The following is a 24,750-nucleotide window of genomic DNA, read 5'->3' as shown; positions in this document are numbered from 1 at the left end:
TCACATTGGCAGAGCCCCAACATTACCTCTGATTGGCTAGGAGACCTAAAGACATTTCAGCCTTTGTGAATAAATTGGAGCGGTTTTTACTACCATAGGATCATCCCTCCAGCCAGGGGCTAGGTGCCCTCTGGTATCTTGGATAAGCACTTAACCTTGTTGTCTGTGGCTTGCATATTGCTCCACCACCAGCCCCACTCACCTCAGCTGTCACTTAACTCTTGAGCACAAGTAAGTCCTGCTCCAGTCCTAAGAGCCTTTTCTACATGAAGGTGTGAATTACTCTCATACTTAGACCAACATCTAAGGCATTCTCAAACCAATAAGTGTTACAACTGTTTCTAAATATCTCCATAGAACTCCAGTTCAGAGATTTCATCAAAGGTTAAAAAAAAGAGAGTCTATAGTCAAAAATATGTTTAGGAAAGTTTCATTCCACATTTCTCTCTTAGAGAGACACAACTCACCATAACATATTCCACGTGCTGAGCAGTTCTATAGTCAATGAAATTGTTCAGCTCTTCTCAATCCAGCATTCCTCAAACATGTGATCACTTACCCATCCTTTATTAATTTAATTATTAACCTTGCAAAAAAATTAGTAGTCTACAGAAGACAATTTGGGGAAACACTAATGTGATACACATTTCTTCAAGTATTATTTATAAAGAAATGAAAGTTAAAATTGATTCTATAGCAGAATCTTAGGAAACAACTTCTTTGTGTGTGCATTATGCATAAAGTTCATTTAAAGGGGCAAAATGAACATCTAAAGTTTTTGTATTTTATGTAGTTTTATGAAGTGACAGCTCTAGATTTTACATACAAATATAAGTTGTGGATAATTATTCTGAAGAAAGAGTACTGTCTCGAGGATCAAGTCCACTAAGTTACTAGTGTTGCTACTTTGGCGAGGTCTCTTCATCCTCATACCTGATTGACTGGGCATCCAGGATGTTTATGCTTGAAGACCATTGAAGAGTTTGGGGAGCTTAATTACTTATGAACCATCACATGAGTATCTCACTGGGCAGTATCGAGAATTCCCTCGAATGCTCCATGCGTATTGCTCCAAGTTCTGGTTTACATGTGTCTGCAGACATTTGTTTGTGTCTCTATCTGCTCCTTTGGGCTGTCATCAGAGGCTGTATCCATGTGCAGTCTTTTGGCTTGTTGTCACCTGAGGTTTCCTCCCTTGTCTGCCACCACCACCACAGCTCTCCCCTACTTTTACTTTAGTTTGTCTCACCCCTCCTTCTCTGTCTCCTTTTTGCTCCTGTGCCCGCTGTTCTCAGTTGTTGAGATGTGCATCAGATCATGACACTGCAGGGCTTCATGCCCTCCAATGCCTGCCCATCTCACCAAGCCAAAGTCTTTGCCTGGGTCTATAAGGCGACAAGAGTCTTCCTGTCCCCCTTCACTCGAGGCCTCTGACCCCCCTGCTCACCCTTGCCCTTATTATAGAATCCAGACGGCCTAACCACAGAGGTCCCTGCCCTCCCTTTTCTTGGAGCATTTACTTTGCTCCTTTTTAAGAATAAATCTTTTTAAGAGCCCCATTGCCAGTTTGACCAGCCAAGAATAACCTGGGAGCCATCCCTTTGAAATGTAACCATCACAGAAGATAGTGCCCCCATCTCCCAGTCCCTGTGGGAGGGCAGAGCCTAACTGCCATGGACGCCTTGCTCCAAGTTGTGAAACCACCTCCCATCATGAAGATAGGAGCAACTGACTTTTCCTTTGGGTAAGGCCAATTTTCCCTGCTCATGCTGATTTTCCTGGCAGCACTTATCACCAAATTACTAAACATTTTTCTTATTTGTTGTTCTTATTGGTGATCTCCTCCCACTAGATTATAAGCTCTTTTCAGACATGGGTTTTTCTCTGCTGGCTCACAGCTCTATCCCTAACATCTTGAACCACATGGTTGACATTTAATAAATATTTTTTGACTTAATGAATAAAGGAAGGAAGAAATGCAGAAAGGTGAACATATTCTTTCATCTGGTAATCATCATCAACAAAAGTAAATGTGAATGGATTGAGTGGGAGTTTAAAGTGATAAGGGGAGGGGCCGCCCGGTGGTGCAAACGGTTAACTGCACGAGCCCCGCTGCAGCAGCCCAGGGTTCGCCGGTTCAGATCCTGGGCGCGCACTGACGCACCGCTTGTCAAGCCATGCTGTGGCGGCGTCCCATATAAAGTAGAGGAAGATGGGCATGGATGTTAGCCCAGGGCCAGTCTTCCTCAGCGAAATAAAGAGGAGGATTGGCAGATGTTAGCTGAGGGCCGATCTTCCTCACGCACACACACAAATAATAATACAGTGATAAGGGGAGAGGGTAAAGGTCATGAATAACAATAATATGTGTTTCTGCTCAGGAGTGAGCAGTGGAATCAGGTACTATCTGAAGTCACATATGAGATGCATATAGGGTTGATCTTCACTTTGTCCAGGGACACAGGAATGGGACCACATTTCCCTACTCCATATCTCAGAGTTCACTTAGTTCTACTCATAAAAACACTGACTTATCAACTGCCCTGTTAATGATTTTATTTTCATAGAGGTAATATTTATGAATTAAAGTTTTGAAACAAAAAATTAAGCAGGTTTCCAAATCACTGAGCACACAATAAATGCTAATAATGCTGCTGACAGAGGAAATAGTTAACTGATTTGCATCTCTCTGAAGCAATTAAGATACTTTCTCAAAAAAAAAATACTTCAGAAGCCTTGAGTACTTTTTTCTATCTTCAGGATTTGAACTGCACATGTGAGCATGCCCATCTGACCTTACACCTATAAAGCAAAGATAAATATTTATTATCAACCACAGACATAATGAGTCTGACTACAGGGTTAGCTGGGTATCAAAGGGCCCTCATTATGTGTACGGTCTACTGTGAAATTTATTTTTAAAAGCAGAATTCTCAATCAAAGCAATTTAAGGTGAGTCACCATTTTGAGATGCACTACCTGAGAACTTGATCAAGCCATAGATTTATTTCCCCGACAAATTATAAAACAAACAGTCCCTGGCCATAAAACATGCTCCTCTTAGGATTCTGACTCATGAAAATATAATAAAATAACTCCAACTTGTGACCCTAAAATGAATTCTAATTTAGTCTTGACACTAATAAAGAGTTTACTGCATTCTTAGGTCACCTACTGCACTGTTTTATAGCCTTTTAAAAGGCATTTTGAACATTTACCTATGTGATAAGGACACAGAAAATGCTAGGAGAAATTGAAGAAAACCAGTTTTCAAATCTTCTCTAGAGTTGTCTAGTCAATTGTTCTAGGTATTTCAGCCTTCAGTGTATTTTAATAAGGACTTTGATAGCAGCACTTTAAAAATAAAAATTTATAGGTGACATCCAGTAGAGTGGGAGTACAAAAGCTTTAAAATAGCATTAATCTTCAAAAATGTTCAGAAAAGCAGATGGGGTTAAGAAAGACCATATTTAATAAGATTAGGTATAACCTCTGCAGCATAAAGTAAAAGAATGCGCAAAAACACTATTTTACACATGCAAATTGAGAAGAGACTGGCTTCTAGCAAGTATGATAAAGTGACTCAAAAGCCAGGATTCATTATATATTGAATGGCAAATAAAAATGGGATTGTTACGGGAATAAACATACTTGGAATCAGTTAATTCATTTAAAAATATGGTTCCTAAAAAGAATCGGAAAGTAATTCTCTCATGAAATTCATCCCTGGCTAAGCTTTTGTTTGGTTAATTGTATGTGGTTTAGAGATCTAAGGGGATGGCCCAAAGATTAAAGGGAGAGATTCTGTATTCATGAAAAGTGACACCAAACAACTTTTTGTAAAGGGATTATGATTACTTTTATATTTTCCCTGATTGCAGAAAAGTGCTGGATTTCTATCTGGTTTTAGATTACAAACAGATAACACTTGAAATGTAATCCTGCTGCTAGCATTTGTTATAAAAGTGGCTACAAAAGCTTGCTATATTTTTAAAATATGTTAGGCGGTTGTCTTTCTCAACTGATAGGAGATGGAAGTAAAAATTATTATGATTTACTAAATCTTTGGCACCATAAGAAGAGGAGGATGATGAGGATGGTGATAGTGATGATGATAACGAAGTATCTTTAAACCAACCTCTTTAAGGATACCTCAGGAAAGGGGAAGAGAATTTCAGGGGCCATTATGTGAAACAAATTCATTTCTGAACTCTTTTCAGATTTATTAAACATCAGAAGTCCTCAAATAATGAAATGGCATTGATCCTTATTGTACATCAAGAATTGATAAAAGAGCTATCTGAGCCAAAAAGCGATGGTAGTTGCCATTCACTACGGGTTTACTCAATGCCAGGTGCTTTATATTTACCACGTCTAATTATTAACAGGTGCTTTATATCTACCATGTCTAATTATTACTGTTTTGCAGATGAAAATCCTAAGACTAAAATATACGTAGTAAGCAGCTACTATTCTGGATTCTGGATTCACATCCTGGCTCTAGCACTTACTCATTATGGGCACTTACTAATTATCTGTGTCTTCATTTCACCACCTCTAAAATGGGAATAATAACCTTCTCTGATTTTTGTGAGAATTATTGTGAGACCTGAGTGACTTCACAGTATAGAGCACAGTGCTGGAAACACAATACTATTTGATAAATATTAGCAACCATCATTAGAGGGATTTAGTATTTTGCCTAAAGTCACAGAGCTAACAATTGGCTGAACTGGATTCATCCGTTTCCACTGCCTTACACTGCTTGACTTTCTTAGAAGACAAAGAACTTTTCTCGGAAATATGATTATGCACATTATGAGCCAATATCATCTAGACGACACCAACGTTCAATAAATTATTTAGACTGAAGTTGAATTTTACTCACCTCGTTATGTTTTAGGTAGATTTTATCACCTTTTCCATACACTGGAAAGCTTCCTTGAATATAATACATGGAGTGTCCACAATAATTATCATAGTGTATAAACAGGTGTTGTGGAAATAGGGAAATGGCAATTCCAACTCCAGTGGCTGTATTCCACTTTCATATGATTCAGGGATGGTAGAGGTGGACACGAGTCCACCATTTTCTCTCCCCCCAGTCAGCCACACTCCTGTGAATTCTTATCTTCCTGAAATTCTTAAGTGGGAACTAGTCTCAAGGTCAACAATTTTTTTTTTTAGTTTTAACATTTGTATCCCTTAAAGAATAATAATAGTTTTTGTGCCTACCAGTTGTTCAAATCTCTGAATCTCAATTTTCTTTGTGTCACTCTGCAATTCCGTTCAATGCCTGCAATCTCTTTATCTATGGAGGCCATGGTGACCCGTATTAAATCTAATTTGCTGCTGACATCTGCCTCACTATTTACAAACAAATTCAGTACAATTTAGTGAACCATAGCTATGTTGTTAGAAGTCGTACATTTGAAGACAGGAAAATATAGCTTGAAGCAAATGGCAATAGAGTACTTAAACACAACATCCTATTGCTTATTTCACAGCATTTCTAGTGACACACTAAAGAAAAATGCTTTTGGCTGCAGACATTAAGAGGTAGCTTTGTGAAATATTCTGGCCAAGAAATTATAGTTATCAAAACAAATAAATCCTGCAGATGTCAATGTGATGCGCTTCCATAATACAAAGCTTGAATTCACAGGAGACAAAGGTTATCAAACTGTGGACTTAAATATAATTCTCTAGTCTCTATTTTCTTTCCTTATAGAGCTGAAGAAAGTCATAAAAATAAGGCATTGGGTTTAAACTTTTTCTTTCTTTTTTTCTTTTTTTGTGAGGAAGATCAGCCCTGAGCTAAAATCCAAGGCATTGGGTTTATAAGCTAATAAGAATGTGCGTGTCTGGAAAACACAATAGACAGAAAGGACTTACTCTGAAAATTAAATGGGATTTCCTATGTGATCTTAGCACTGTATCAGGGGCAGTGGGTGTTACATGTTTCTGGCATCTAAATCTGTTGAAACTGAAAAATTCAAAAGGGAAATTAACACATAATCTGTTACTGTACTTAGAGTATTTGCAAGTCATAAAATTAGATTAATAAATTTATTTGTAAAAATTAAATCCTCCCAAGACACCAGCATAAGAAATATATTAGATGAACTTTTAATTATATTATTTTAAATATACTTTAAGGTCATTTTCTCTCTTTCAAAACACATGATCAGCAACAACTTATATTTTGTGTGACTGTTCTATATGCAAGGCATCATGCTTTATTATTGAGGAATTAACTATTTCCCATAAGGAAAATTTCCAAACAATCAAAGTTCACATCTTCCCCTAAAACTATTTTCACACATTCCAGCCTCAGACCAGCACCTCTTATCTTTCCAGTTTATTCCATTGACTTCCCACTTCCAACACTCTTTGAACTCCATCAAGACAACCAAGCCACTGTTGATCCTATCATATTTTCAAATTCAGTTGCCCCTTTGACGTCCTCACTCCTGTCCTTACCCAGCTCAAACTCTACTGTCAACCATTCTAATTGCTCCTGGGCACACACAGTCAACCCTTGACTCTCCCCCTTGCTTCCTCATATTCAGTTGCCAAGATCTTCACAAAACAAGACAGGAAAATATATACATTCCTAAACAGTCTAAGTAGTTTAAAAAGAAAACGAGAAAGACAGACAAGTACATAATATTAGTAACAAGAAGAGAACATATATACAAACGAATGGAAATGAGAATAATGAGTTATATAGTAACAATAGCTAACACTGACAATCACGCATGAAGAAGACCCCGTACTTTACTAAGTGATTAACAATTTTAGTACTTTCTATAATTAACCTTTTAAGGATGTGAAGGAAGAACATCTTTTTATGGAAGGAAAGTCACTTTCTCCCAAACACATCACTAGAAAGTGGGGAGCCAGCATTTGAACCTAGGCAGTCGATACCAGAGGCTGTAGTCTTGCCTTGTCAGATACAAAGGAATCTGAAAATCAGGATAAAATGGACAGTGTTCCAGGAAAACCAAATTACCAGAATGCATTCAGATAGATGTAGAAAGCCTGCATGGCCATCAAGTTTGTGAACAAAGTACCTCTCAAAAAAGTACTAGGCTAAGATGGTTTCAAAAGCAACATGGAAATCATATTTCATTTGCTATATAAACTGCTCTAGAGCTTAAAAACAGGAACACTTGGACATTCTTTTTATGAACACTGACAATATCCTGATGCCAAACCCTGTCTAGGAAGGTACGAGAAATTCACAGACCTATTTGAATTATGAATATAGTCGTGAAAATCCTATTACAGAAATTGAATTTAAAAATCTATTAAGAACAATGCTTCAATATGCCCAATTGGGATGGACTCTTGCAAATAAAGATGATAATATTAACTATCACTTGTCAAATGCTTAATAAGTTCCAGGCATTGTTCTTTTGGTATTAAATCTTCATTATAAACCCAGGGGGTGAAACTCTTACTGGCCCCACTTACAGAGGAGGAATTATGGCATAAGGAGGATCTGAACTCAGACAGTCTGGCTGCAGAGTATGCTCTTGACCGTGACGTTGCAGGAAATATGTTAATATAATTCATCCTATTAATTGTTTAAAGGAAAAGAACCATGTAATTATATGGATAGATGCCAACTTTGAGTGAGTGGACATCTTTTAAGAATATAACTTAGCTATCAGAAATACAGTATGGTATAACCTTGTAATGATATCAAATGAATGAACTAGGGCCATATTTATCAAAGTGGAAGAAGTTCACAAAGGAGGCAATGAGGAAAAAAGGGCAACTTGCAAAAGAATGGAGTATGGTGTATATTTACATAAGTTTCAAAAAATATGTTAAAAAACCCCATGATTTCTAGAAATATAAATATAATAAAAGTATAAATCACAAATATTTACTAAATAAAGCATGCAAAGCATTATAATATAATTTTAGGGATTGATATAATTGTAACAAAGGCACACATCACATATTTATACTGCATTTGATTTATTTATCTCTTAAGGTGGTTGGTAGGTTCACAGGTTTTTGTAATACTATTATTTATATTGTTATCTATGTAGAATATTTTAATAATATATAAAATAATATAACCAGTGCATACTAATTAAACAACTTTTAGAATATAAAGATCTAAAGAGAACATCACTGATATTCTGTCACCAAGGCAAAGTCCTTGATGTGAATTTTCAGTATGTTATGTTTAATGATACACAGATATACTTGTGGGTGTACGTGTGTGTATGTGCATGTGTGTGTGTTTACACAAATGTCCAAAATATTGGGATCTTTATGGTATATTTTGCACACTGCATTTTTCACTTAATATATGATCTGCATCTTTTCAAGTCAATAAATACAAATTCACATCATCAGTTTTATTTATTTATTTTTTTCCCGCAAAGTTCCAGTAGATAGTTGTATGTCATAGCTGCACATCCTTCTAGTTGCTGTATGTGGGACGCGGCCTCAGCATAGCCGGAGAAGTGGTGCGTCGGTGCGCGCCTGGGACCGAACCCAGGCCATCAGCAGCAGAGCACGCGCACTTAACCGCTAAGCCACGGGGCCGGCCCGTCACATCATCAGTTTTAATTGCTGCAAATTATTTTGTTTTTAAAAATCAATGACAAACTGATATACAATTAGCTCATTAATTTTTCTATTTTATAAAAAGAAAATCACCCTTGTACCTAAATTTGTCTATTTTTCTAACTTTTACCCGTTGTGCTTGTTTGCTTATCATTTTGGTCATCTTGGCTGGTAAATCCCTATTTTGGAGATTGCATGTGGGAATCCTGAGAGGCATGTGTTGCTGAAGAAGAATTACAAATCCTGGGTCATTTTAGATAAATTCCTGGGCTTGCGGTGTCCAGCATCATGAAGATGGTGTCATGGCACAAACATGCTAGTCAGGGCAGGTGTGGGATTGAAGTTTTCACAGAAGCCTAGCTTAGATGAGGATGTTCCCAGTCATTTTCCTTTGCTGGCATTTGAACTTTTTTCTTTAGTCACTTTTCACTGAAAGCTCTCAATTCTGTTTGCCCAGCTTGTGGAAGCCAACACACTGTCTCTTACCCTGTACTCACAGCTGTGAAGAGGCATGTTCCATGTCCATTGCAGAGATGAACCAAAGCTCCCAGGTCTAATTTACTCCTTTTGAAAACTTTCTTTTCGTTTTAGCTTTTTGTGGCACCTCTTTTCTTTCTTGTAAGCCGAACTACGCATTTAAATGTTATATTTTACTTAGTACTTACTAAGTAAAATTTTCAGTACATAAAGTCAGCCTTATTTTTGGAGACAGAAAGCCTGTATTGCTTTGATAACCAGAAGGAAAAGTAATTTGTAGTTTAAAAAGAAGGAACTTTAATTTGTCTCATTTGTGTTCAAAACAAAGTCCAAACTCTTGAACCGCTCTTAGCTATTTCCACTCTTCTGCCCCTGTTCCCAAAACTACTTTAAAAACACGAAGGAATTTCATCATTTCTTGGTTGCATTTATACACGGAATTCCATTTTCTCTCCACCAAACTGTTGAAACCAATTCAAAGTCCTCCACAAATGACACATATATATTTTAAACCTTATTTGGAGGAGCTCTGTATTAGTACTAGGACTGTCATAATAAATTATCACAAACCGGGTGATTTGAAACAACAGAAATTTACCTTCTTGCAGTTCTGTAGGATGGAAGACTGAAATCAGGCAGCTCGGTCAGCAGAGTTGGCTTCTTCTCGAGGCTCTGAGGGAGAATCTGTTCCACGCCTCCCCTCTCCTGGTTTCTGGTGGTTGTTGGCAATCCTCGGCATTCCTTGGTTGTAGCGCATCTTTCCAATCTCTGCCTACATCTTCACATGACTTTCTTCTCTCTGTTTCCTCTGTGTCTCTGTATCCAAATCTCCCTCTCCTTTCTCTTATAAGACACTGTTATTGGATTTAGGGCCAGCCCTAATCAACCATGACCTCATCTTGACTTGATTACATCTGCAAACACCTTATTTCCAAATAAAGTAACAAGGACTGGGAATTGCACACATCTTTTGGGTGATTATACAACTCATTACCTTTTTTTTTTTTTTTTTTTTTTTTTTTGCTGAGGAAGATTCGCTCTGAGCTAACTTCTGTGCCAATCTTCCTCTATTTTGTATTTGGGTTGCCACCACAGCACGGCTGATGAACGGTGTAGGTCCATGCCTGGGATCCAAACCCGAGCCAGTGAAGTAAAGTGTGCCGAACTCAACCACTATACCGTGGGGCCAGCCCCTACAAACTCTTTTTGTAGTATCACCTTGTTTTGTGCTACCAGAGGATTTTGCATTAAGACCTTTTCCTAATCTGTTTATAGTGAATCTTTTACAAATATATGGATACATAGGGACGTGTTGGCAAAAAATAAATTCAGTCTTGAGGCCTATTACACTGTTGAATATTAATTGTTTAAAATATTTTCTAGAAAGTTTAAATTAAAAAGTCTTACATATTTTTAACTTAGTTTACTGAAATGAGTTGTCACTTTAAGAAATACACTCAATTTTTAAGTCCTCATTCCACACTTCAAATAAAAGTTTTTTTCCCCATAAAATTTTTCAAATCATTTTTCTGCTCCAAAGATTTAAAAAAATCTGGCACCCAATTGTAGATGGCTTGATCCTTAGAAAAGCACAGTTCTGTATAGCAGAGGAGTGTATGGTATAATTTTAGAGTGACACAGCAAAGGTAATATTCTTTATGTAAATTCCAAAAATAAAGCAAAAATACATGTTCTTAATGTACAGAATAAAGAGTGACAATGACGTCTCCCTACCTGACCATTTGTCAGCTGACACTATTAGTTGTTCATAAAATTTGAAAAATATTTTGTAAATTCTTACACATATAGTTGTTAGTTCTAAAAGTACTTTCGGGAGCTTGATGGACTTTGGGGAAATCTACTTGGTTGGCTCAGAGAAAGGGCACACGAGTTAGCTAGTGCTTCACTGTGTGCAATGATGGGCAGAAAACCATGCAGAGGCGGCCCCGCAGGAAGGGCAGCGTGCTGGAGGTGAGCAGGGGATGACAGGATGATACGAGTGCTGACACAGCAGAGGACGCATAAACTGCGGCTCTTCCTGCTTACAAAGCTCAAAGGCAGGAAACCAAAGTAGGACCAGGGTGAAACTGAAAAAGCAAAGCATTGGAATTGGGGCATAAAGGAAGACTCACAGGACATGTACTAGATGCCATTCTCCAGCCATCAGTTTCTAGAGTTTATCAGTCTTTAGTGAGTGATTAAACCAGGAAACATCAGCATTACCTGTGTTGCACCTAACCACAGATGCTTAAATTAATTGTTAATCAGCTTATACATTTTCCTCTCACAGTGAACTAATTCCTCTCTGTTTCCAACATCCCAAATCAGAGAACTTCTTCCAGTATGTGGCATTAGCTGCATTCATCCTAAGTGGCCTCAACTCACCTCAGCCATGATTTTGGCCCTAAGTGGGGACTGTTCTCGACTGCATCTACCAGACCATTTCACTTAGTTCTGTTACACAGTACTGCCCGGACACCACGAGGTAGTTAAGTCTTATAAAATTTTGCTCAAATCAGTTCTGTCTCTGATTTGTTTATCATGCCAACCTTATAAAACCACACTCAAATATTACCAAATAATTTCATCTTTTTATAAGAGGGTGCAAATTAAGGTTTGGTAGTTTTATTCAATGTGAGTCTGCAAAGAGCATTAAAAATTCAAGGTCTCAATACTCTGTCACTGCTACACAGCATTTCACTTTCTCTAAAGAAATAACTTCAAAAATCCCAACACATTTCAGATCACATAAGGCTACCAGATTCTGTTTTTTAATGATTTTTTTCCAAGTCTCTTAGCAAGATAGCTAACAACCAGATGGTTATAAACCAGCAATTGTATTCCACAGTGACTGAGTCAGCTAGAAATATAAGTTGCTACAACTTCATTCAATGTCTTTTATATTGAACAATCAGTAAACAGAAATGTCTCCCATTATCCCCAAAGTAAATAGGCTGCTTATGCCAGTGCTGGGCTGACATCCCCTGAAACGGAAGTAGGATATTTACCCACAGACCACGTAACTCAGAAAAGCAGCAGTGAGTAGTTTTCCTAACGTCACGCCCTAATCTGACTTCTTAAATGCAATAAAATTGATTTCCTCCTTTGTACTGGATATATACCAGCTGTTATTTTGAGTTATATAAACTATATTTTTACAATTTAAAGTCATATTTGACTACATAACTGAATAATCATTAAAATCTATTAGTTGTTTCACTGGCTTTATTAAATTCGCTTTATTACCACAAACATGAAAAGCTCTATAATCTGAGGTGCGTACCTGAAGAGCAGAGCTTTCATGAGGGAACTTTCCCTCATTCTTAAGCAGAAGTTGAGCCCTTCCAAAATTAATAATCCACATAGTTCAAAGGATTTCCTAATCAGGACATAGGAATGCTTTGTGAAAAATCAAGTAAAAAACACTTTGGTGAAAGAATGAATACATACATACACACACACACACGTATATATTATTTACTATCATATTAATGAATAATAACTGGACTTCACAGTAGGTTCCATGCACCTAAGTCCAAGAACAGATTCTTCGTTAAAGCTTTAACACAGATGCATAACAAGTTCATTTCTCATGTTCACAGGTTCTGTGCCACAGGTGGGAGCCAGCACAGGTTTCCTAATTGCATGTATAATAAAAACGCTAATTGAAATAAAGGCTTAAGTGCATGCCTATTACCATTCATTTTGAACTCAAGAATGATTTTTTTTTTTTTTTGTGAGGAAGATCAGCCCTGAGCTAACATCCATGCCAATCCTCCTCTTTTTGCTGAGGAAGACTGGCCCTGGGCTAAGATCCACGCTGATGTTCCTCCACTTTATGTGGGACACCGCCACAGCATGGCCTGACAAGCAGTGCGTTGGTGCGCACCTGGGATCCGAACCCGGGCTGCCAGCAGTGGAGTGCACGCACTTACCCGCTACGCCATGGGGCTGGCCCCTCAAGAATGATTTTTGATTGCATCTTTTTTGGACTTATTTGTGGTACGAAAAATTATGCGAATCCTGAGAAGAAGTAAACCATAGAGAATCCTCTGAAAAAAATGCTTTCTTAAAACAAGCAGTAATAAAATGTAAGATACAAATATATCTTAATGATTAATATAAACAATTATGAGGAAAAGAGGTTATTTTAGATAGTAATGTTCTCTCAGAACTAAAGATACAGAATTTGGGAAATACATGTGAATAAACTGAAATGTGACTAACTGATATCCAGGTATTTCAGGTACAAAGTAATACGCAAAAATTAAAAAAAAATTAATGATAAATCTATGGCTATATTGGGATTTGAGTTTTACCCAAATATTTTTCATTTTTAATGTGGGAAATTTATTCAATTCATGAATATTCTATTACACATTTTGGATGGAAGAAACTATAAAAAGAACTTCCCTATATTACAGGATAAAATTAGTGCTTCAAATAATTATTTAGGAAATTCACCAGGTTGTTCACACTTTTTTTGTTTTTGTTTTTGTGAGGAAGATTGGCCCTGAGCTAACATCTGTTGCCAAGCCTCCCCTTTTTGCTGAGGAAGATTGGCTTTGGGCTAACATCTGTGCCCATCCTCCTCTTGTTCACACTTTAAATACCACTTGCCCTAAATTATTTGGAGATAAGTTTTCCGGTTTTATATAAGGACAAAGACAGACGTGGTTCAGCTCATTTTCCCTGTTTGTCTTTTCTTTAATGAAGGTAACCAGAGTCTCTTAGCTGAACTCTGGGTTTCCAACATCTAAGCCATCTGCTCCTTCCTTTACTAGGCATTGATATGAGAGTGAATGTAAAAAAAAAAAAGCCTCTCTTTTCAAGGACTAGGCAAAGTGCAGAAATTTTCATTTGTATTCAACAATGTTTTACTCATAAAGTTATTGCAGCAGACCTGGTGGGCCATGACGATTCACACACACACACACACACACACACACACACGTGTGCACACAGCACACTGGTCCCCCATCACAAACACAGAGCAATCTGTTGTTTGGCAATTTAAATAACTTTTTCCCATGGGGCTGCCAAATTAGTCTTTAAAACTTGTTTTGAAACACAATTATCTCTTTGAAAAAGGAGAATGATAAATATATCCTTATAACAAAATTTAAATATAAATTTTACTCATTCATTAATTCAACAAATTTTTATTAGCACTGTGGTGCTGGGAATCCCAGGGTGAGAAAGACAATGTGGTCACGTCCTCATTGAGCTTAAAATCCAACAGAGTAGAGAGATTCTGAACAGGGTATGTGAAGTTCAAGTTCAGGGTGCTGTGGGAGCATAAAGCAGAGGCAGTAAATAAGATGAAGGGGCAGGAAGCACGAGATACCTACGCTGAAATGGAAGGAAATGTAGAGAAGGTTGAGTGAAGAGCGTGTGCTGGGGAGGAGCCCACACAAGGGCTCCACGTTAGCAAGGAGCAAGGCACACATGTATGTACTTGTGCACACATTTCTTTGTGCTCATAGAACATACAGAAGCTACACAGGCACACATTTAGGATTACTCCTGTTGATTGTCCTTACTGTTGTCAGTTTCTTTTTACCATATTAGAATGCGCCAAACACTTTTTTTCCTGCAATTCTCTCCCTACCCTGTTTTTTAACTTAAAAATACTGTATAGGTAACTTTCAGATAATAGACATAGATCTAATTTTTTATTGCAAATTTTATTAAGATAATTGTAAATTCACATGTAATAAGAAGAAATACTATAGAGAGATCCTGTGTGCACTTTGCCCACTTTCCTCCAATGGTAACATTTTGCAAAATTATAGTATAGTATCATAACCAGGACACTGACATTGATAGTCACTGATCTGAATCAGATTTCATCAGTTTTACTTGTACTTATTTGTGTGTGTAAGTTCCACACAATTCATCACCTGTGCAAGTTTATGTGTGTGCCACTACAATCAAGAAAACTGCTCAGTTCCAATATAAGTTCATGTTACCCTTTTATGACAATACATCCCCCCTCTCCCCACACCCCCAATCCTATTCCTAACCTCTGGCAACAAATCTGTTCTCCATTTCTAAAAAGTTTGTCATTTCATGGATGTTATATAAACTGAATCAAAGTATGTAATCTTTTGGGATTGGCTATTTTTCAGTTGGCATAATTCACTTGAGATTCATCTAGGTTGCTGCATATATCAATAGATGGTTCCTTTTAATTGCCGAGGAGTATTTCATGGTATGAGTATACCACAGTTTGTTGAAGGACATAGGGGTTCTGCCCAGTTTTTGACTATTATGAATAAAGCTACTATGAATATTGCTGTACAGGGGTGTGTGTGTGTGAACATAAGTTTTCATTTATTTTCTGAGATAAATATCCGACAGCGTAATGGCTGGACTGTGTGAGAATTACATGTTTAATTTCATATGAAACGGCCAATCATTTTCCAGACTGAATTTTTCATTCCCATCAGCAATGTATGAGTGATCCAGTTTCTCTGCAACCTCACAAGCATTTGGTGGTGTCACTACTTTTTAAAATTTTAGCCATTCTAACAGGTACATAATGATATCCTATTTTGGTTTTAATTTGCATTTCCCTGATGACTAACTTACTTAAAAAAAATTGGATATATTCATGTGCATGTTCACATATGCACAATTTCACATAAGTGGGATAGTTTAAATAAGGGGTTTTTCTTCTGTTCACTTTATTTTACTTTTCCTTTTTTGCTTGCTTTTTTTCTCCATCTTCATTTTCAATTCAACTCATCATCATCTCCCCTCAACTCAGTTAACACTTGTTAAAACACCTGCTATTTCTCTCATTGCTTCTTTTACAAAATATGATTATTCAGTATATACTTCTCTGTAGTTGTTTTGCTTGAACAACTGAACTTCATAGAAATGTCACCAAGTTAATTGGTTTAATTAGAAGTCTTTCTAGTGATTGCATAATATTTCATGATACAGATGTGCCATAATTTGTTTGACTATTCTCTTGACAGGCATTTGTTTCCAATTTTGTTGTCATTACACATAATGTGCTTAAACCCACTTCCTCATGTACTAGTGCATATGTTTATATGGGATATGTTTCCAAAGAGGTTCACTGAGGCAAGGGTATGCGTATTTATGTAATAGCGGTTGTCAGTTTTCTTGAAAAAAATAATTGAAACAATTCACATTCCCACTAGCCGTTATGAGAATACACTTTTACCTGCAATTTCATTAGAAATAAAAGTGATAGTTTTTTTAAATCTTGGCTTTAATCTTGTTGCTATTTTGATTTTCACATCCCTGAGTGCTTTACAGTTTGAGTATTTTTTCCATATAATTTTGCCATTTTATCAACAGATGTGGACTACTGCATCTTAACATCTATCTAAAAAATATAATTTGAAAGAAAAAGTACTCAAATTCCTTGTTTGTATGTTTTAAGTACTTTGTTTTTTTCCATTGGCCTGTTCCATGAAGTTAAGACAATTAAAAAAAAAATCATGCCATTGTTTCTTAACCGCTTTTACCACAAGCTTCAAGCAGACTGTTATATCCACACATAAATAGTAGTTTAAGAAAAACAAATGATACTTTCATATAAATCATGGTTTAAAGTAGTTGAAAATTTTTTGCTAGAAATTCAAAGAAAAGTATTCTTCTATTTTTACATTTAAATCTGGCTTCACCCTCAGGAAATTCTCCTGTTAGAAATAAAGGCCATTTTCTTTTAATGAAGAGCCCTTCATTTCATAAGCCCAAGAGCCCTTACATGATTCATATAAGATTTTTGAGACACAGACAAGAAAAGCTTCCAATTTCAGACTTATGGGTTACAAATGTGAGTCTGAATTTCAGAATTATGTAGAAGAATTATGTAGAAACATAATTCAACGTCATTCTTATCTGAAGTAATAGACTCCATCATTGTCTGTGGATCCACAATATGGCTCAGTACAATTTCAAAAATATAAAACAGTAGTGAAAATTTAAACCAGAAACATGCAAACAATAGTGAAAATTATCTTTCATCTTTTTTGGAAAACCAATTTTCAGGCTGTTATTAGTTTTAATATGAGACATTATTTAAGAGCTGAGAGAAAAGTGAAGTGGTTGGACAGTTTTAAGCCAGTGAACAAGAAAGCACAAATACTTTTGGATATTAACCTATGATACCAGCAAGTCCGGGACAGGTTCTATTACAAAATGGGGATTTATATTACCAGTTAACAGACTTCTCTGCAACTCCAGAAAGTCAATTTTAAATGATGAAATGAGGAAGGATCACAAGTAAAGAAAGTATAGCAAAAGGGATAAAGGCGTTCAAGGAAAGAGGAACACTTTGATAAATTGTAATTCAATATAGCAAAACTAAGATAAGTGTAGGTGACGTGGTGTGAGCCGTTTTATTCAGGCAAAGTTATATTATCAGTTTTAGCATAGTATAACCTGGTATTAACCATACCTATAAACTTTATAAATCCAGAAGCTTTATTTCCTTTTAAAAAATACTCAATAAAGCTTCTCCTAAAGACTTAACTATCATTTTAGAGTCACATCTTTTGAACCCTCAATGCTTTTTGCTTCCATCCATTACATAAAATGAATGCACCATTTCATTGAGCAAAATCTTTAAAAAGCTATAATAAGCCAACTAATATATTACATAGCACAGGGATTCAAAAATGAAAAATAGTGCAAGTTCAAACTATAAACTGTCTTGTGTCTCAATAATGTCAGAGTGCTTTACGAACTGGGATGCTAAAACTGAACCTGAAATGTATTTACTCGTAGTACTGAAAATTCATGAAAACAACCAGTTGCTCAAAGTTCTGTTTGGAAATGTCTTGGGACTTAGGCTCTGCTTTGCCACACTTTCACATGGCAGCATTATGTTGCCCCACCACATGCTCACAGCTGCACTCAGCAACAACCAGAAAGCCACAAGTCACAAGCTTGCCCTAACAACATCTCCCAGGCATTGTTGACTTAATTCTCCAAGCTTGAATGGAAACCTCAAGAGTCCTCCGACCACCTGGGAGCAAAATCCAGACACAGACAGATAATAAACAAGCACCAAAGACATCCGCAGAAATCAATATGTTGAGCTTCTTATTAAAGTCTTCTACAGCTCATTCTCAGCACAATAAGCCATCCTGTTCAGCAGTGTATCTTAATCCATCTGGGCCATTGTCTCAGAAGCACCTCAATTTCCTCAAGCTGTAGACGGGGCTATGATTGCTTACCTGACTCACAGGCAAATGTCTTTGACGTTTCATCGTGAAAGATAATTGCCACTGCATGCTTCTTTGTCTCTCGAGGCAGTCTGGTTATATTTTTGATGTTGTGCAGTTCAGTTACCTTGAAAGAAAAATATTTTTAACTTAGCGTACAGTATATGCTATACATCAGAGTGCTTAAACAAAATGATCAGTTATTACTGTCTTAAACACCTGTCCAATGGATATTTGTACTCATTTCTAAGTAACTGTTGCCAAAAACAATACAGACAAAACAAAATGTCTTCTATTATGCCCTCAGTTTTGGTCATTGTTTGCTGAATTTTGAAATAGTCTAAAAACTATGTAGAAGAATAGCTCCACGAAAGCAACTATTCTGTGTTTTTGGTAAAATTGTATCTTCTGTAAACAATAGCAGGTGTGGCACATAGAAGACTCTTAATAAGTTTCTGTTAAATATTGATTGGATTTAATATGTCACCTCTCTCCTAACTCCCATCTATCACGCAAGTTCCTGATAGGACTATTGTCACAATGCAACTGACACCTGTTGATTGGCAGACAAATGACTCTAAATGTTTGGAGTCATTACTTATAAGCAAATGACCTGCTTCCCAGAAAAATGGACATAGTGTTCACAGACCCACATCCCCCTACTCCTTCACCTTGTTCTCTCACTAAAGCCCCTCCACATTTTATCGACTCAAGTTAACAACTCTTTATTCATTTGGCAATTAATAAATATTTAATAAACAGGTATTTTAGCTCCCAAATCTTTACGGGTACATGTTATTCTGCTACAACTTTGTATCTTTTATTTTTCTCCACAGTCCATAGAAATGGGCAAATATTTGTTTCCTCAACTACTCTGCAAACACAACATTGCAATAATAATGTTGGATGAGTTAATTTTTAAAATTCAATTCTCAACATGCTGAATGCCATTATTTCTTCTAATACAAAAGATTTGATAGGTTCATTTTCATCTTTGTTTAGTTCAAATATTTAAAAATTTCTCTTGAGGTTTGTTCTTTGACCCATGTGTTATTTAAAAGTGGACTGTTTAATCTCCACATATTTTGGGATATTCCAGCTATCTTTCCATTACTGATTTCTAGTTTAATTCTATTGTGGTGTGAGGGCAGATATTACATGATTTCTATTCTTTTAAATTTGGTAAGGTGTTTTATGGCCCAGATTATGGTGTATCTTGGTGAATGTTCCATGTGAGCTGAGAAAAATGTGTTCTGCTGTTGTTTGATGACATAGTCTGTAGATGTCCATTATATCCAGTTGATTGATGGTGCTATTGAGTTCAACTACGTCCTTACTGATTTTCTACTTGCTGAATCCGTCCATTTCTGAGCGAGGGCTGTTGAAGACTCCAGCTACCATAGTGGGTGCATCTGTTTCTCCTTGCAGTTTTATCAGTGTTTGCCTCACATTGTTTGACACTCTGTTGTTAGGTGCACACACATTAAAGATTGTTACATCTTCCTGTAGGATTGAGCAATTCATCAATGTGTGATGCCCTTCTTTATCCCTGATAACCTCCTTTGCTTTGAAGTCTGCTTTGTCTGAAATTAGTATGCTACTTTTGCTTTCCTTCCATTAGTGTTAGCATGGTGTATTTTTCCCCATCCATATAGTTTTAATCTATATGTGTCTTTATATTTAAGGTGGGTTTCTTTATGATAACTTATCACTGTGTCTTGTTTTTTTTATCCACTCTGACAATCTCTATCTTTTAATTGGTGCATTTAGATTACTGATGTTCAAAGTGATTATATAGTTGGATTAATATCTACCATATTTGTTAGTTTTCTGTTTGTTGCACTTGTTCTTTGTTCCTATTTTGTCTTGCACTCTTTTTCTGCCTTTTGTGTTTTTAATTGTGCATTTTATATGATTCCATTTTTCTCCTGTCTTAGCATATCAATTATAATTCTTTTTTACTTATTTTGGTCATTGCCTTAGAGTTTGAAATATATATTTACAAATATACATTTACATTATGTTCTTCCTTTCTTTATATAGATCCAAATGTCTGACCTATATTATTTTCCTTCTCTCTAAAGAACTTCTTTTAACATTTCTTGCAAGTCAGGTCTACTGGCAAAAAATTCTCTCAGCTTTGTTTGTCTGATCAAGTCTTAATTTCCGCTTCACTTTATTTATTTATTTTTTTTTGTGAGGAAGATTGGCCCTGAGCTAACATCTGCCAATCCTCCTCTTTTTGCCAAGGAAGACTGGCCCTGGGCTAACATCCATGCCCATCTTCCTCCACTTTATATGGGACACCGCCACAGCATGGCTTGCCAAGCGGTGCGTCGGTGTGCACCCGGGATCTGAACTGGTGAACCCCGGGCTGCCGCAGCAGAGCATGTGCACTTTTGAAGGATAATTTTGCAGGGTACAGAATTTTAGGTTGGTAGGTTTTTTTCTCTCAACACATTAAATATTTCACTCAACTCTCTTCTTGCTTGGATGGTTTCTGAGGGGAAGAGAGATGTAATTCTTATCTTTGTTCCTCTATAGGTAAGGTGTTTTTTCCTTCAACTTCTTTCAGGATTTTTTTTCTTTATCTTTGATTTTCTATAGTTTGAAAATGATATGCCAAGATGAAGTTTTCTTTTTTTTCTTTTTGCATTTATCCTGCTTGGTGTTAACTGAGTTTCCTGGATCTGTAATTCTGTGTCTGACATTAATTTTGGGAAATTGTCAGTCATTATTGTTTCACATATCTCTTCTGTTACTTTCTCTTTTCTCCTCTTGGTGTTCCCATTATGCATATATTACAGCTCTTGGAGTTGTCCTATAGGACTTGGATATTGTTTATTTTTTTTCCAGTCTTTGTCCTTTTTGCTTTTCAGTTTGGCAGGGTTCTATTGAGATATCTTCAAGCTCACAGATTCTTTCCTCAGGCATGTCCAGTATACTTGTAAGTCCATCAAAGGCATTCCTCATTTCTGCTAGTGTTTTTCATCTTCTTTTCTTTTTGGTTCTTTCTTAGGATTTCCATCTCTCTTCTTACATTGTATATCTGTTCTTGCATACTGTCTACTTTATCCATTAGAGCCCCTAGCATATTAGTCATAATTGTTTTAAATTCCTGGTCTGATAATGCCAACATCCCTGCCATGTCTGGTTCTGATGTTTCCTCTGTCTCTTCAAATTGTGTTTTATGCCTTTTGGTGTGCCTTGTAATCTTTTCTTGATAGCCAGATATGACATATTAGGTAAAAGGAATTGTTGTAAATAGGCCTTTAGTAATGTGGTGGTGAGGTGTGGGGGAGGGGAAGCATTCTATAGTCCCACGATTAGTCTCAGCGTTTAGTGAGCCTGTGTCTGTGAACTGGGAACTTAAGTGTTTCTCAGTCCTTCTCCACCTTAGGTGAGAGAGGATGGCTACAGTTGGCAGGAATTGGATTTTTCCCTTGTCTTTGACAAAGGTACCAGTTTTGACTTGCTTGATCAATGTTTAACATTTTTCACTTTATCACACATGCTTTAACTACAAATGAAGGGTTTTGATGAGGGGAAAAGAGTTAATTCTATTCACGACGCACAATGCCATCCTAGAAGCACTATTCATCAACAAGTATTCTAAGTGGAAAGAAATGTACAGATATATTTGATATAATTTTAAATTTTGGTCCTCCATTATTGAAGACAATACCTCTGATGTTGATTAGGATATAATAGCACAGAAATAGTTAAAATTATCAATTCATGACCAAAAATTTTACCCATGTCATGTAAAATAATATCTGTAAAATAAAACTATGCAGCTATTTTTTGTGTGTGTGTGAGGAAGATCCGCCCTGAGCTAACATCCATGCCAATCCTCCTCTTTTTGCTGAGGAAGACTGGCCCTGGGCTAACATCTGTGCCCATCTTCCTCCATTTTATATGGGACGCTGCCACAGCATGGCCTGACAAGCGGTGCATCAGTGCGCACCTGGTATGAAAACCCGGGCCGCCAGCAGCAGAGCGCGCACTTAACTGCTACACCACGGGGGCCAGCTCTTGTGGCTACTTTTTTAAGAGCTTGATGTTATTTGTCACATTTCCTTCTAAAATATGTAGTGACCTAGACTTCTAGCCTCATAAAATAACAAGCTCATTATTCAGGGTTGCTGTGTAGGCTGCTCAGAAGAGCCTTTTTATTCTCTGTCACAATGAATTTACAGTTCTGTCACATTGCTGAAAAATTAATTTTAATATATCTTTTTCTTCATATTTGTTTTTCTCTCTACTTGTAATTATCTTAAGATTAACATGCAAAATTAAAATGGGTAAGGTGAGTGATTTTATGTTAAATTAACAAAAACTTCGCTTCACATATATGCATACATACAAATACATATATACATGTGTATTTATACATACATATATACTATATAAATATTTCATATCTGTCTACCTATAATCTCTCTCTCTCTCTCTCTTTCTATCTGAAAATACTCATTTCCTCTTCCAGGAAAAAAAAATTAGACACCAATATCTTACAGTGTCTGAGGATTAATGCCCCAGGGAGAAAGATGAGAATGCTTTTTTTGGAACAATGATTCACATATTATATTGAAAGTACATCAAAGTATGTTCTCAAATAAAGTTAAACTCTTGAATTTTTAAACGATTTGATAATTTACTCAAGTAACATTTAAGCCAAACTTTATTCTAACATATTGAACTTATATTTGAAAAAGAGATATTATTTTCAAGTGTTATTAATTTTAAACAAAGGATCTTACCAAAGTTAAGTAGAATCTAGAAGCAACAAAGATTAAGTATTGCTTACGAATTCATGCAATTTACATCATGTGAGCATGAAAGTGATATGCTGCTATATAAGATATATATATATAATGTCTAGTTGTACCAAACAATATCATAAAAACATTTATTATTCTGCTTCAGGGCCTTTCCCAAATATTTTTATTTACAAATATAAAAGAATATTAGAACAGATATTGTGGATTTCATCTTTTTTGTCCCCTCACAGAAAAAGTCAACAAAACAAATTAATGGATAGCCTAGCAAAATGCAGCAAGCACCACGGATTTCTAACTTCTGTGCCTTAGGCTATCTGACAGATGATGTAGTTCAAACACAGTTTTTGCTCTTCTATAAAATTTACATTTAGAAATGCAGACAACCTTTTCAAGCAGACACTGGTACACTGGTTCCCAGAATAGTGCAAGGCTGTTTGTTCTTAATCAGTAGTGTGATGCCATCCACTTCAGTGTGTGCCCTAGACATTAAAGAGATGCCAGGAAAGCAAAATACTCATGAGGAGTATAAAATTCTTCTTCTCAGATTGTCTTGGTTAAGAAGTTCAAGTGTTATACTAGACTATAAAATGTCACAAAATCATACCAGTAGATTTTCTGAGGAGTTGGGTATATCTTTGGACTTGTTCCTCTTTAATTCAAAATATATTTTTAAAAATATTTTAAATCATAACAATTTAGGTCAAGATATACTATATTTGAATCTCCTATCCTCACTTTTTTACTCTTGGTACTATATGGATTTACCATCCAGTAGGAAACTATTTGTATTTTCTTAGATGAAAACAACTTTTAAAATAATGTTTTTAAATGTTTCAAAATAAAAATGTTTTTATTATTAGTCTAAAACCTGTCAATGTGATATAAAAGTAGTTATCAACATTTATTACGATTGTGAAATACTAGAGTATTTCAATTAATATATATCAATAAATTATTGGATCATTTAACAATTCAATATATATTTCTGAAATATTGACTTTTCACATGGCTATAAAAGCACAAAATATTAATTAAAGTTTAATAAAAGCATTAAAATAATTACTTTAAATAAATACAAAATTAACAGAATTCAATCGAAAGAAAACTTACTTGAAAATGATTCAGGTTGTTCAGGTCTAAGTCAATAAATGCCACAGTCAACAACTGAAAATCTTGAGGTCTAATAAGTGATACAATTAAAACTCAAATATAAACACAACTAAATGATAACTTGGAAACTGGTGCTATTTAATCTTTATTTCAATGAGCAATCCCTAAGGAATTCATGGTGATAAAGGCAGAGAGTTCAAAGGTGGAACACACAACCTTTTTCTGTAGGACTTCATAATTTAGTTGGGGTAATCAGATTACAAATAACAGTAATAAACTCTATGATAGAATTAAAAACAGAGCTAAAGCTGCATAGAGGAAGAAGATCTGTATTTCTGCAACCAGTCGGTGGACATGGCACCTGCCTTTTAAAGGCTAAGTAAAGAAATTTATAGACAACTTCCAAAACTTACTCTCCTGCCCTACTTTGTTCATGTGGGTTATATCGATTAATGATCACCACAAGAAATATTAGAACTTATAAGTTATTCTATATTTTTGCTTTTAAAAATAATAATAAACTCATTTTATGGTAACACAAATAACATTTTACAATTAAAAAATCACATTTTACACTC

The 24,750-nt window shown here is 36.0% G+C and overlaps 1 protein-coding gene across 1 annotated transcript in view; it reads right to left on the bottom strand.

Annotated features, from left to right (window-relative positions):
- The window catches only part of DOK6 (docking protein 6), a 382,532-nt gene that overhangs the window by 212,679 nt on the left and 145,103 nt on the right, over positions 1 to 24,750 (bottom strand). Inside the window, exon 3 of the mRNA XM_004422628.3 lies at positions 18,291 to 18,405. Coding sequence (XP_004422685.1) covers positions 18,291 to 18,405 — 115 coding nt within the window. The remainder of the gene's footprint in view (positions 1 to 18,290; positions 18,406 to 24,750) is intronic.

This window comes from Ceratotherium simum, chromosome 14 (genome assembly GCF_057802395.1).
Source record: "Ceratotherium simum simum isolate JZ-2026a chromosome 14, ASM5780239v1, whole genome shotgun sequence".
Taxonomy (NCBI): Eukaryota; Metazoa; Chordata; class Mammalia; order Perissodactyla; family Rhinocerotidae; genus Ceratotherium; species Ceratotherium simum.
The sequence above is the reverse complement of the archived record's forward strand: the minus strand, read 5'-3'. Positions and strand labels throughout refer to the sequence as shown.